Raw genomic sequence first — 15,208 nt, 5'->3', positions numbered from 1 at the left:
TGTCACTCACCTATAAGTGGGGTCCAGTTCTACAAAGAGACATGGAATCCAGAAACTGCTACACAGGGGAAAGCTGGCGCTACCTTCCTCCCAACCTTGCACAGGGTTCCCTTCCAGAGACCAAAAGAGTCTGTACAGACCAATGCACCTGAGGAATCTAGTGTAACCTGATACCAAAGTGCATGACCTAAAAGCACGTGCTAATGTCACTCAGGAGGTCATACATGAACGTCCTAAACATATGACACTAAGGGGTAGATTATTGATACAAATAATATATCACGACCCAATTTACCCCCGTAAGAAGGCAACCGTTATTTAAACACAGGAACTTTCCTGTGTAATTCAGGACATTAACAGATTGTTGGAAGAGCACATCCCTCAATTATCTCAATAAATGCACACGCGTTTGATGAAAAGTCAACATTTATTGGAGCTATGTATTGTTAGCAAACCAGGACTGGAGTGGAACTTCCTCTACTTCACAGTAAATTGGTGAAAGGATGAAACGCTGCATTTCTTGGCAAAGAGAAGAGAAAGATGGCCCACTATTACCGCTTCTATTCACACTGTACTGGCTGGCTCTGTCCAATGTGGTAAAATGAGAAAAGGGAAAAAAAGACAACATGTTTCAAACAGCACAGAACTCTGCTCGTACTCACAAATGATATGACTGTGCATGTTGAAACTCCAAAAGGATCTAGATATAACCTTTCAGAATTAATAAGCAGATTTAGCAAGGTTGCTGGAGAAATACCAATGTGCAGATATATCTGTACATACAACTTCAATCAGAACATAAAATTTCAAAAATCAATTCAATTTTCAATAGTATCAAACACTGGGACATGCACTTAACAAAAGATTGGTAATGCTCGTCGGGGAAAGCAAAAAACCTTTACTGAGGCAATTTTCACAGTCAGATATCCCACGTGGTAGTCTTCATCTCATCTTCCTTAATCCTGTGCTTGCCCTTCCCCCACACGATCAACATGACAGGTGGGAACACAACTTAGCAGAGTGTGACTGAGACTACATTGAAGGTGTACAAAGGACATTACAGCTCTGGTTTCGTAAAAAAGACTTCAATATCCTTTACCACTACTTTTTAGCACACGCCTCTTTCTATTGGTACAAGGAAATGAAATCAATGTTTCTGTACAGAACACATGACACAAAATGAAAACGTTAAATGGAAGTTTTAAACAGAAAGCAAAAATTGCGTATCCTTTTACTAAATATCCAAGCAACACCGCATAAATCCTAAGAGATGAAAGACATTTACAAGAATGCATCAATTAACTGCTTTGACCTGAAATAATTTTCTGAGCATAACATACTTAAAACAGTAACGTCACATCGTTTACTGCTTAACTGAAGTAAATAGAACGTCCAGTACCACATTTGTGTTTTCTCTCTGTTGCAGGAATGGAAAAACGTTTCTTTGGGCCATTTTAGCCAGCGTGTGATTGCTTAAGTGGGGTACTAATGTGTCCCCATTTTGACCTGTAGTCCAAGCGTAATAATAAATAATGTCTTTTCCACACTTGAAAGTGGTTCAGTTTATATAATAAATTATACGGTCACACTAGTTTTAAGTGATTACCATCATTTCTGACACCAAAATGTGAAGAACATATATGCCAAGGATGTATGTCATGGCAAAAAAAAGAAAAAAAAGCAAGAGGAAGAGAAGAATGAAGAGAGGGAGCGATAAGGAAAGAGAATGAGAGCAGGAGTAAGATATCTAGAAGATAAATTTTCTTCCAAAAGAAGTGCTCTCTAAATTTTTATTCAGGAAAAAATACTGAATATGATTGTATATATTTAAAGTATAAAACATGGTGATTTGATGTATCTATACATTGTGGAATGATTACCAAGATAAACGGAAGTAATTAACACATCCAACACCTCACATAGTTATTTATGTTTTGTGATGAGAATGCTTAACCATCTATTCTCATCAATTTTCAAGCATACGCTACCACGTTCTTAACTAAATAAAGTAAGACCTTTTGAGGGACAATTCTGATGAATTTCCAAACACTCCCATGATGTCTGTGATGTTCAGATATCCGAGTATTACTGGGGTATGTTAAATAATATATATTTTCCTAGAAGATCAACCATTCCATTCATACTTTGAAAATATTACTTTAGAGGTCAAGAATGTATTCACTTTCAATTATATAAAACAATCAATATCTGTTAGTGTCTCAATCATATTCCCTAACCCGTGTACTTGGATTTCTTCCACATTCTTCAAGATCATGTAACTCATGGACAGTCTTCGCAAAAGTTTTTCAGTGTCCTTAGGTTCGATGCTTAATTTCTTCACAAATATTTTTCAGAAGAACCATCTTTTTGATTTACTAGTGAAATTATGTTTCCTTTTCCTAAGGATTTACACTTTTATTACGTATGTCATTGCCTATCCCTTTGGTTTATTGTGTTGTGGTATTTTTTTCTGAACTTTGATATTGGATGCTCAAGCAATTTGGTAGCTATCTAATAACACGTACATTAATAGGCTATGTTATGCCTATGAATACATTTTCGCCATGTCTAACAGGCTCCTGGAAGTAGTCTGAAAACTCTCTTAATGTAAGTAGTCTAATGAAACACTTCAGCAAATGTACAGTAAAGAGGTTTAGAAGACTAATGCGAGGCAAGTTCTTCCCAAAACATAAAATGCTGCCTTGAAATTCAAAAGCTCTCGAATTCATGGTCAGTGATGTGGTAAACGCATAAATAGGAGTCTTATTGCGTAACATACCTGCTTCCGGCATGTGAACGGTTTCTAGCTTAGACACAAGCTCCTGCGTGAGATCAGGACCATCTCCGCCCTCACGGTCAGTCTTTGGCTGAGCCAGTTCCCGGAGGTCATCTTCCGGATCAGGCCCTAAGTTGATTGCTCAGAAATTATTAAAGTGATAGTCTTTGAACTTGAAATGGAAACAATTGCTTTTCGAAGGCACAAACATATGCATGACACATTTGATATGGTTAGAGGTGATAATATCATAGTTTGCATACTTTTATTACCAACAATAGCTATCACAGCCTAACAAAGGTGACAGTGAGCTTGCTTAGCGGAACTATCTTACTCTCATCGGCCGGGACATCCGTCAGTGCCTGCATTCTCTCAACATCCCCAGACAGATAAACTAGGAAGTAGAAAATTCTTGCCATTTTATAATTCAGGCATCTAGGGCTCTATTGCGGAAAAAATTTTAAATGCAATTGCTGTCTAAGAGCCAGAAGAATTCACAATTTGAGAGAATCCAAAAACAAGTACTCACTTCTCCCATAAGGGACGACAACAAAAAAGTTCAAGTCGAGTATTTCCTGATCATCTTAGTTGCAATGAAATCTCGAAATTTGACTCAAGATGATACATTGTTATGAATCAGTAATGAAAAACAGAATATCTTTCTATTTTTGTGGTGAATACAAGTGAACTAGAGAACACAAAAACCAGCACTGAAAATGATATTTATATATCTGATTGGCATTGATGATTTATGTAAGACTAAAGAATCGTTCAGTAGTTAAGGGATTCTCCCAGAATCACACAATTATATTAAAGCGGGTGCTGGTTCGAAATTCACTACTTCAGCATATTTCATACAAACTGATAATTATTTCAAATCCATGATGCATTTGGCAAAGGCAGAAATTATAGAGGCTTGTAAAAAAATATTAGCTGTTGGTTAAAGTACAAATGCACAAAAGTAAGAAAAGGTTTTCAGATTTTATAATTCGATACAGCTTGATTCAACCCGTTTCTGCAGCTGATCGACTATGGGTCCGGCAGTGTGGCCTTTGGGGCCTGAACTACCCCTCAAAAATCTTCTAGGTGAGCTCTATTAATGCTAGAGTATGTTATCTCTATGTTCGTATCCGTGCGCTTGTGGAAAACAGCAACCCCGAAAACTGTATTCCTATGAGTAACATACCTGCTTCTGGCATATAAATGGACTCTGGTTTTGGCAAAATGTCCTCCATGACGTCAGGACCATCACTGCCCTCATCCCCCGTGTTCAGCTGAGCCAGGTCCTGGAGATCAGTTTCCGGGTCAGGCCCTTATAAGAAAACGTTTCACGGATTTCCGGTGAAGACGGTCTTTAGGTAAATACTGTGCTTGCGTCCTCTCATGACCACATCAAAATAACAACTAAGCTATAGAACAACCATCATTGAGAATCTCCTGAAATCTAGATAAACCAAAGTCCAACAACGAAGGACATACAGAAGAAGCCACCTCGAGACTGGCTTCATCTTCAGCTTCTGTCCTCCAGGGGTAGAACCAGAGAAAGCCCAGTGGAATTAATCCGGAGCTCCAATGCAGCTCTCCAGTCTGCATCGGTCACCGGTCCCAGGCAAGTGATGCCCACGTGACATGCAATAATCTCACCGAGTCAAAGCAAACTTGGGGCCTTCACTGTCCTTTGAGACGTGAAAACGTACATTCCTACCTTTTATGGGAACATTCTCAGCAGAGGAAAGTTTAGGAAGGGCATTTGTGAGCAGTGAACCTGACAGCCCAGGTCGATGCTTTACTGATGACATGACATTCCCTGGAGTTTAAAGATTCCCGAGTTGACAGTGTTTACTCCTAGGGACGGTCCTACTTTCCTGGTATTCGTATATTATGTAACATTTGTATTTATTGTTTTCCACTATGGTAATGTAGGGAAAATTGGCAAGCGTATTATAAACAACAGGTAGAAATTGTGATGTGCCATTTTTTACATAAAGATATGTTATTCATATTTTCATGTTACCTTTACTTAATAACAACTCTATGTGGCACACTAAAAATACCCTAATGTGACTGTGAAAATGGCAGTGGGGTTGTCTTTCGTTAATTATGAATATTTTTATTGTTAATGGAATATGAGAACTCAGTAATGCAACACGTCTGTAAGAAGTCACAAAGGGACAAAGACTGCATGTATCAGACCCTGTTAGAGGCAAGTCATACCATTCCCTTGCTCTTTCGCTTTGCAATTCACACGATGGGGAAAAGATGTAAGGGAATTTAGGACACTCTGTACAGCATTCTTTATGATGATAAACAAGATGGAGATTCTTTCCATAATCCTTTTGGTTAATACTATCTCTGTGCATTTATTTCTTTTAGCAATATAATGATTCCTTTTAGGAATCATTGTTAAATCTGCGGGTTGTAGAAACCGGCACATCACAAATACATAATCGTGATATTTAAGAAACGTTGCTAGTTTCAACAGTAAGCATACTTAATTGGTTACTCAGAAATTATTAAGGCTGTAGTCTTTGAACCTTAAATGTTAACAACTGATTGCTGGGTGCACGAACTTACACTATGACACGTTTGATATGCTTAGAGGTGATAATGTCATAGTGCGCACATTTTAATTCCTGACAGTAAGTCACTTAGACTGACAGTGGTGACAGTGAGCGTGCTTAGCACAGGGATCTTACACTATTTAGAGTAAAGGTGTTTTTGAAGTTATGAGACTCTCCCAGAGAAACACACATTATTTTAGAACTGGTACTGCAACCTATTTCAGTGCCTCAGCATATTTCATACAACCTAATATTGATGACAAAAGCATTCACGTGTTTCTTAAACGCAGGAATTATGAAAGAATCTGAAAATTATCTGCTGTTAGTTATGGCACATATACTCAAAGGTAACAATGTGTTTTTTATTTTATAATTTAATATAGCTTTGACATCATTTGTTTCTATCTCTGACAGTCTGTAGGTCAGGCAGTCAGGCCCTTGCGACAGAACTCTATTATAAGTTATCTTTACATATGACTCTATTCACGTTACAGCATGGTACCTCTACAGTATCGGAGATGGGATTGTGAAGAAAACACACAAATTGCATTCTTAATGGATAACGTACCTGCTGCTGGCATTTGAAAGGGCTGTGTATTTGGTGAACTCTCCCCTTTGACTTTGCCCTCACGCCCAGTCTTAGCGAGAGCCAGTTCCTGGAGATCTGCTTCTGGGTCAGGATCTTAAGAGGAAAAAACAGTTATCGTTTTGACCATTATCCATGGCAAATAATTAAGTGAATTAAAATCTTCATTCCTTCAGCTGATAGCAATAAAAGCCTGTATTTTCTGGGAGAACAAGTGTGATGGAAATGTGTACTGCAAATCTTTGTTTTCCTGTAGTATGACACCTTATTTTAAGTGACAGTCTGAAGATAAAGCACAGGCATCTCCATTTCCCTTATATCGCCACCTTGTACTAAGAATAGAGAGCGTCAGCTCTGCCCAGGAAGTCTGAGGGCTACACCATCGATGATCTGTGATTACAATGAAATGAAATTTACCGCAGGTGTCACTGAGTGCATTTGGGGGCCTATAACAACTCTTATGGTAGTGACATCAACCCCTTACTGCAATAAGCCAAAACTTACTATATCAAAATAACTACTTATATTTACGTGCAGGGCCCTCATTTCGATAAATGAGTCCCATTCAGAAAAGGAGCGAAAATAAAAACAAATTATTAGTGATAAACAATAAAATATCTGTCTTACAGTGAGCTTAAGGAAAGTAGATTGGAAAGAAATGAATGGACTATAGTGTCAGTCATACTGCGGAAACCTCTTAACAGAGAATCGGTACAATAATCCGTGGCCTGAGTCATGTAAATAACTTACTACAAGTGTTTGATGAAAATACTATAGAGTTACCAGAGATAATTTCTGTTTCATAATAATTTTAAGGTATTTTTCATTTCCTAATGTTAAAAGTATTTAAACTCCTTTTTACATCACTTTTAAAAAGTCACACACCTATCATTACCGATGTGCCAGTATTCTGAATTGTCCAGCTTTTACCAAACTTATCATAACAAAAATATGGATCAGGGCATACAGCGGCCACCATTCCCTGAAGACATCTCAGGAGTCTCTTTGCTGCTCCATTGAACTGCATCTATTTTCATGCCAGCAGTGAGCTACGTCACCATACAGGCACATCTGACAATCAATGTAGCATTTGATACAAAACCATTCACTACTTCATATACCAACACAGATGGTAGGAGCACACAAACCTTGGAATGAATTATGAATTCTGTGTCAGTGAGTCAAGTGCTTACGTCCTCAGTTTTCTCATCATTAAAGGAAGCTACCTTCCTGATGCTAATAGGTTTCACTTCATGTGTTATAGTATATGCTGACGGGGCACTCTGCACACGCTCATAAAAGTTGGTTACACTTTTGATGCAATGACTGAGAAGCCATTCAACCAAGTTCTAAGAAGAACAAATTACCGTGTGGACGAATGTACATTTTCGTAGTGAAAATTACAGTTTCCTCTGATTTAGAAGGACTGTCTTTTCAAGCACACAAAATAAATCTGGCAGAAAACGACAAAAGTCATTATAGTGAAGGAGTGCAAGAAGCTGGAAGCTACACTATGTTCACATTTTCAGCCCATGTGCACGGAATGTTTGAGATGCCTTTGAATGGTTTCTATCCACAGTTCCGGTATGTCACAGTACAGGAGGCACATCGACACCCCTGCCCCCACAGGCATTCCTCGCCCTTTCCCCTCACCTTGAACCTCAGGTGCTCTTTCATCTTCATTGTCTTGACCAGGTGTAATCTCCTGACTCTGACTTGGTGCCTCCCCTTGTGGAGGTTGTTCATCACTGGGTAGCAGGCCCTAGGGGTGTGTGCATGTGAGCAAAGGAAAGGATTCATGTTAATACATGCCAACGATGCAAACATACAGAATAATCATGAATAACCCTCAATACATTTAAAAACGTGATTCTATATTCTCATTCTTGATGAACTGACTCTTCCCCAACTGTGGCCACTCCCAGAGGAGCTCCTCACAAAGACCTGAGAAGCGATTTCACTCTCCGCTGGGCTGGATGGGCACAGTCTGTTGGGAACAAGCATGAGAAAGAAGGCATCGGCTGCATTTCCACTCAATGCCAGCATGGAATCCTCCTGGATCGATGTTCCCTTCCTCTTAACCACACGGAAACGTTTTTCACTGCATCTAGAGTCGTTCAAGAGGACTTTCAGGAAATACATGTCTGGTAAGAGAAAACACGGAACAGTAAAGCACTCACAAGCACAGGTCCGACTGGCTCCGAAGACTCTTCATCTCGCAGTACTACTTCCCATACGGATCTGGATCTCACATGCTTGCTCATACTTCCCACTGAAAGTACAATCAGGTGACTTGAAAAGTTTACTTAAGACGTTAGCTGTACCATTTCCCTGGCTATGTTCTCGTTTAATTTGTTTTTACATTTCAAAGTACGTCTCAGGGTCAGTGTAGGTGCACATGCTTTCCGCTCACACCAAACACAAGGGCTGGTAAATGCGTCTATTTGATGGACAAGCTGGCAGTATAATCGCCGTAAGCACAGGACAAAACACCGGCTTTGGTTCCAGAACCGGATTCCCCATCGTGAAGACCTTGAGGAAAATACCGCTAGACCCTTGATCCTCCAGCGACTACTGCTATGGGCCACTCCCACCGACGAAGCCATTTTCCCGCTTCAAGAAAGCTTTGCTGGAACAGGTAGAAAGGCTCAAGTCTTTCCCTGCTGCCTGTGCGGTTTTCTGACCACAAGGCACAGGCGACGGGCTGCCTGCCACACGGCCCGACGGGCCCGCTGCTCCCGGGGCACTCCGCTTGGTACGCGCCACCTCTCGGGGACCCAGTGGCAGTCCTACCGCGACCCCATTTCTAGGCCCTGCCTTGCAGCCCGCCCGGCCCCCAGCCCAGGGCCCCACGGAGGACTCCGGAGTCGGTGCTCCCGGGGCCGCTCCAGGGGCCGCCAGCCCCCAGACACGGAAACAACGCCCCGAGACTGCCCGTCGTCATCTGACACCTGCCCTCCACGGCCCACCGTCCACTATCCGCCCTTGGCCCGCTCCCACCATGACGACAGGGGCCACGGCGGCCACGACGCGTGCGACGGGAGAGACGAGGACCTCGAGGACCTCCCTCCTCGGAGCCACAGAGAGCAGCCCCGTCTCCACGGAAGCCCGCGGCTGTGCCCCCACTCACTCACCCTTCCGCACCTGGGCGGCCTGAGCTATGGACCTACCCGTTCAGTCTCAAGTGGCCAGAGAGAATCTAGAGGGAATGAACACGACCGCCTCCGGCCCAGCTCTGCTCACACAACGCGGCCGACAACGCGCTTGCGCAGCAACTGCCACCTGCTGCAGGGCGCATGCGCACCAATGCGCACCGATGAGCATGCGCACGGACTTGGGTCCTGCTTTGCAGGCTGAGGTTTCCCCTGCCGGGCCCGCGGAGCCTCGAAAGCCCCGGGCCTTCCGTAGTCGAAGAGAGGAGCTTGATCCGTCTTGTTTCTTCCCCCTGCTAGCTTTCTAATACTTCCAGAAACGTTGTGGACACACTGCCCCAGGTCACCCCTCGTGGACGATGCATGTCAAATATATGGCCCTGGCAGAAACGGATACTAAGGATTTTAATGCACTTTTTTACACACACTGCGATTCATCAGTTCCTTCTGTGCAGCTGGATCATGTGTCATGCAAACAAGGCATTTACACACTGACATACACTCATTAGGTTCTCTCGTCTTTTGCTTTCTTTTCTGCTCAACTTATCGCACATTTAAATCCCTGGACTGATAACTGGTTTCTCGGGAACATACCTGTGGTCATTCAGTCAGTGTGTGGTTCACAAATACCCTTTGATAACGGTCCTAGGATCCAGTCTCAGTCCAGTGTCACGTGGTGTACAGCAGTGGTGATTCTGCTTCTCACGTACTTCCTACAAACCAGCAGAACAACTTGATAAGCGAGATGACGTTATTACCTAACAGTCAGGTAGAGCAATACCTGGGCAGAACCTCAACGGAGTCTCAGAGGGGGCAGGGCAAAAGACATTTTATATATGTATATATATGTGTATATATGTATATACATATGTAGACATATACACACACACACATATATATGCATATATTTTAATTTACTTATTTTTTTAAATTAAAGTTCATTGGGGTGACAATTGTTAGCAAAGATACATAGATTTCAGGTGAACAATTCTGTAATACATCTTCTATATATCACATTGTGTGTTCACCATCCAGAGCCAGTTCGCTTTCCATCACCATATATTTCATTCTTTTTACCCTCATCTATCAGACCCCTCTTCTCTTATCTCTGCTAACCACTAAACTATTATCTGTGACTATGAGTTTCTGCTTCTTTATTTGCCTTGTTCTTTCGTTGTTTTCAGTTTTATATACCACATATCAGTGAAATCATACAGTTCTCTACTTTTTATGTCAGACTTATTTCGCTTAGCATTATACTCTCAAGATCCATCCATGTAGTCACAAATGGTCCTATTTCATCTTTTCTTACGGCAGAATACTATTCCATTGTGTATATCTACCACACCTTCTTCATCCATTCATCTATTGAAGGGCACTTTGGTTATTTCCATGTCTTGGCCACCGTTAATAAAGGTGCAATGAACACTGGAGCACATATGTCTTTATGGATAAATGCAATGGTGCTGGGAGAATTGGATAGCCACGTGCAAAAGAATGAAACTAGACTGCTATCTGTTACCATGTACCAAACGTAACTCAATATGGATCAAACACCTACACACAAGACCTGAAACAATAAACTGCATAGAAAAAACAATACGTAGTGAACTTATGGACGTCGGGTTCAAAGAGCATTTTATGAATTTATGTCCAAAGGCAAGGGAATTAAAAGCGAAAACAAATGAAGGGAACTGTATCAAAGTAAAATTCTTCTGCTCAGCAAAAGAGACCATCGACAAAGTAAAGAGTCAACCAACTGAATGGGAGATGTTTGCAAACAACGTCTCCATAAGGCGCTAATATCCAAATCTATGATGAATTCATACAACAACAGAAAAACACACAATCCAGTTGAAAAATGGGTAGAGGTCCTGAAGACATGTTTCCGAAGAGGACATGCAAATGGCCAACCCACATATGAAAATACGCTCACCGTCACTAATCATCAGAGAAACGCAAATAAAAACCACAATGAGATATCACCTCACCCCAGTCAGAATGGCTGTCATCAACAAGACAAATAGTAACAAGTGGAGGAGAGGCTGTGGAGAAAAAGGAACCCTCATACGCTCTTCGTGGGAATGCAGATTGGTGCAGCCATTATGGAAGGCAGTGCGGACCTTCCTCAAAAAATTAAGAATAGAATTACCATAGGACCCAGCAACCCCTGTCTTGGGTATCTACGCAAAAGACATATTTGTTTAGATTTTGAAATATGGAGTAAAGCAGGGCTTACAGTGCGGGGGAAGGGTGTGATTAGGTTTGGGTAAGAGCGGTGATGTAATGGTTTCCGGACACTGCAAGGCAAAGTTTCCAAGAAAATTGTTCAAAAGATGTAGGCCTTGAAAAATGTCATTTGGTATTTTTTGATGAAGAGTTGATGTGTCTTTTAGGCAGTTGCTCTAATGAAGAATAAAGTTGTTTTCAACTTTTATCTCTTTAGGCGAGATATTGCTCGATTTGAAAAGTTATGTCGATGAAGCCACTGTGAATAAAAACTCTTGTCAATTTAGACAGAACCTCCGTGCACGTTTCTTTTCCACTGTTTTACATAGCTGATCAGTTTTGTCTGGAAAGTAGCAAATGTAAGGGAAAGTAAGGAAGGGACAGAAGTTACAAAGTAGCTTTTTATACTGTATGTATGAAACTTTCTTTTACATAAACTTAATGATAACGCTCAAAAAAATCCAAAACTGAGACACATAACGTGAAAAAAGAGGAAGCACCGGGAAACATCATAGAATACCGCCACAGTAAAATAACAGACAGGAACAAAGGGAAAGAAACAACGTAGAAGGCAAGATATCACAAAATAAAAGTTAAAAGGGAAATAGGAAATCCTCATATATCAATATAATTACCCTAAATGTCACTGGACTGAGCTCGCCCATATAAAGGGACAGAGTAGCAGGCTGAACCAGAAAACGAACCCCAACCTCATGCCGCCTCCAAGAGACACATCTCGGCTACAAAGACAGATACAGACTTAAAGTGAAAGTGTGGGAAATGATACTCGAAGCAAATGGTAGCCAGAGAAAATCAGGAGTAGTCATACTGATATCAGACAAAACGGGCTTCAGGATAAAACAAGTAACAAGAACAAAGATGGACATTTCATGATGACAAACGGGACAATACAAGAAGACATACTTGTCAATATGTATACTCTCAGTTGGCGAAGAACAAAACATACAAAGCAACTCCTAGCAGAACGAAAGGGAGAAATCACAGCGCACAATTATATATACGGGACCTAAGAACAGCATTGACAGGCTTGAAAAGATTATCCAAACAGAAAATCGGTAAGGACATATCAGCCCCCTATCACCGCTGTTATTCAACATAGTATTGGAAGTCCTCGCCAGAGCCATCGGGCAAGAGAAACAAATAAAAGGCATCCACATTGGGAACAAAGAAGTTCAATTGTCACTTTATGCAGATGACGGGATTCTTTATGTAGAAAACCCTAAAGATTCCACCAAACAGCTATTACAAACACTAAATGAATACAGTAAAGTTGCTGGAAACAATATCAATGTACAAAAACCCATAGCTTTCCTATATACTAACAATGAAATTTCAGAAAAATGAACGGAAAAGAAATCCTTTTGCAATTGCAACAAAAAGAATAAAATACCGAGGAACAAACTTAACACATGATGTCAAGGACCTACACACTGGAAAGTATAAGACATTTCAAAAACAAAGTCAAGGAGACACAAAGAAAGGGAAAGACATTCCGTGTTCATGGATTGGAAGAATCAACATAGTTAAAATGGCCCTACTACCCAAAGCAATACACAGATTTAATGCAGTCCACCTCCAAGTCCCAGTGGCATTTTTAAAAAAAGAAATAAAAGAAAAAATCATCAGATTTGTATGGAATCACAAAAGACCACGGATAGCCAAAGCAATCCTAAGAAAAATGAACAAGGCTGGAGGTCTCACACTCCCTGACTTCAGCGTGTACTACAAAGCGACAATGATCAAAACAGCATGGAACTGGCAGGAAACAGACACACAGACCAATGGCAGAGAATTGGAAAGCCAAAAATAAACCCACATAAAGATGGGCAGACAATTTTTGACAAATAAGCCAAAAACATACAATGGAGAAAAGAAAACCTCTTCAATAAATGGTGCTCGGAAATTGGAAAGCCACGTGCAAAGGAATGAAACTAGATGGCAATCAGTAAGCATATACCAACATTCACTCAAAATGGATCCAAGACCTAAACATAAGACCTAAAATAATAAACTGCATAGAAGAAAGCATAGGTACTAAACTTATGAACCTTGGGTTCAAAGAGCATTTTATGAATTTGACTTCAAAGGCAAGGGAAGTCAAAACTGAAATAAATGAATGGGACTGTAATGAACAAAAAAGGTTCTGCACACCAAAAGAACAATTAACAAAAGAAAGAGGCAACCAATCGAAAGGGAGAAGATATTTGGAAACCACGCCTCTGATTAGAGGCTAATATCCAAAATACATACAAAACACGACACCTCAACAACAAAAATGATACTATCCAATGAAAAAATGGACAGGGAACCTGCACAGGTACTTACTTCTCCCAAGAAGACACACAAAGCCCAAGAAATATATGAAATAATGCTCAATTTCACCAGCTGTTAGGGAAATGCAAATCAAAACCAAAAGGAGATGCCACCTCACACCTGTTAGAATGGCTATCATCAACAACACAAATAACAACTTTTGCAAAGGCTGTGGAGAACAAGGAACCCTCATACACTGTTGGTGTGTATGTAAATTGGTACAGGCACTAAGGAAAACGCTGTGGAGGTTACTAAAAAAAATAAGAGTAGAATTACCATATGATGCAGCAATCCATCTCCTGGCTAGCTACCCAAAAAATATGAAAACATTTATCCATAAAGATAGGAGTATACGTACTCCGATGTTCATAGCAGCATTATTTTCGGTGGCCAAGACACGGAAACAACCAAAGTGTCCTTTGATAGTCGATTGGATAAAGAACATGTGGTATGTATACACAATGGAATACTACTCTGTCATAAGAAAAGATGAAATACTGCCATTTGTGACAACAAGGATGGATCTTGAGATTATTATGGTAAGCGAAATAAGTCAGACAGAAAAAGTCGAGAACCATATGATTTCACTAATAGGAGGGATATAAAACTGAAAGCAACAAAAAAATAAGTGGAAGGAAGGAAGGAAGGAGATGGGGGGGGGAGAGAGAGAGAGAGAGAGAGAAAGAAACAAGGAAAGAAAGAAAACTTATAGATACAGACAACAGTTTACTGGTTATCAAACGGTAAGGGGGGATGGGGATGGTAGAAGAGGGTAAAGGGGGGTGAAATGTATTGCGATGTTAGAAGGACGCACTCTGGGTGGTAAGCACAAAATAGCAGATATGTATGTATTACAAATGTACACTTGAAACCTATGTAATTTTACTCACAGTTGACACCCCAATAAATTTAATTAAAAAATAAAAAACTGAAATAAATAAAATATTTGTTATAAAAAAGAAAAAACCTGAGATCACCAAACCGTTTTTGTCTAGAGAACAGATCTAAAATTGTATGACTTTGTCGGCCACGGGTAGTATTGATGGTGTACAGCTGTTTTAGAAAAATGATGCATTAAAAGATAAAAAGGATTCTTAGCTCAAAAGTATAGAGAAACAAGCCAAGGGCAGGATTTAGCCAGCAAGCCATACGTTTCTAGCCCGTGAGTTATATTTGAATCCAAGTAGTTGAATATTAGTTTTCAACTCACAATCCTAATAATAGCAACGGAGAGTTCCACTTCTATGACTACAAGTCACGATTGACTTCTGCAATTACAACAGGTGCTCAAACTGATTACCATCAGCGTCCACACACTTCTGATTGTGGTGAACTACTGCTTCAGCACAGATAACATCTCTTGAAATGCGTATATATATTTTTGGCACCCCGGTATTATCCTGTCAATTCTATTCCTGTGGAGAACACTGCCTGATACACATTATGGTAACGGAGAGGTAGGTTGTAGAGAACACACATTTTAAGTAACAGTTTTCAGACTTTGTTCTTGTGTTTCTGCAACCGGCTGTCTAACCTGATCAGACTTAAAGAAAGCAATGACTCTAATCTC

At 40.5% G+C, this 15,208-nt stretch overlaps 1 protein-coding gene across 2 annotated transcripts; it reads right to left on the bottom strand.

Annotated features, from left to right (window-relative positions):
- Positions 1 to 408: 408 nt before the first annotated feature.
- Positions 409 to 14,013, bottom strand: LOC109439680 (P antigen family member 3). Of its 2 annotated transcripts, none has more exons than XM_074323378.1 (8): positions 13,651 to 14,013; positions 9,670 to 9,788; positions 8,104 to 8,195; positions 7,577 to 7,685; positions 5,906 to 6,019; positions 3,963 to 4,088; positions 2,780 to 2,917; positions 409 to 584 (listed from the first exon to the last, which is right to left on the bottom strand). In XM_074323378.1, the coding sequence occupies exons 2-8, from the start codon at positions 9,677 to 9,679 to the stop codon at positions 565 to 567; spliced, it is 609 nt and encodes a 202-aa protein (XP_074179479.1). In that variant the 5' UTR covers positions 9,680 to 9,788; positions 13,651 to 14,013; the 3' UTR covers positions 409 to 564. The 2 variants fall into 2 exon arrangements, with proteins under 2 accessions (XP_074179479.1, XP_074179480.1); XM_074323379.1 differs by having other exon boundaries at positions 2,780 to 2,905; positions 13,651 to 13,994.
- Positions 14,014 to 15,208: the final 1,195 nt, after the last annotated feature.

This window comes from Rhinolophus sinicus, chromosome X, assembly GCF_036562045.2.
Source record: "Rhinolophus sinicus isolate RSC01 chromosome X, ASM3656204v1, whole genome shotgun sequence".
In the NCBI taxonomy this organism is placed as follows: domain Eukaryota; kingdom Metazoa; phylum Chordata; class Mammalia; order Chiroptera; family Rhinolophidae; genus Rhinolophus; species Rhinolophus sinicus.
Note: the sequence above shows the minus strand (reverse complement) of the source record. Positions and strands in the feature narration are given on the sequence as shown.

Bases quoted from the DNA above. Each gene is read 5' to 3' on its own strand.
- LOC109439680 (XM_074323378.1), bottom strand. The intron at 6,020-7,576 runs GTGAGGGGAAAG...TTTCCTCTTAAG, and splicing joins AAGAGCACCTGAGGTTCAAG to ATCCTGACCCAGAAGCAGAT. The intron at 4,089-5,905 runs GTACGTTATCCA...TTTTCTTATAAG, and splicing joins CTTTCAAATGCCAGCAGCAG to GGCCTGACCCGGAAACTGAT.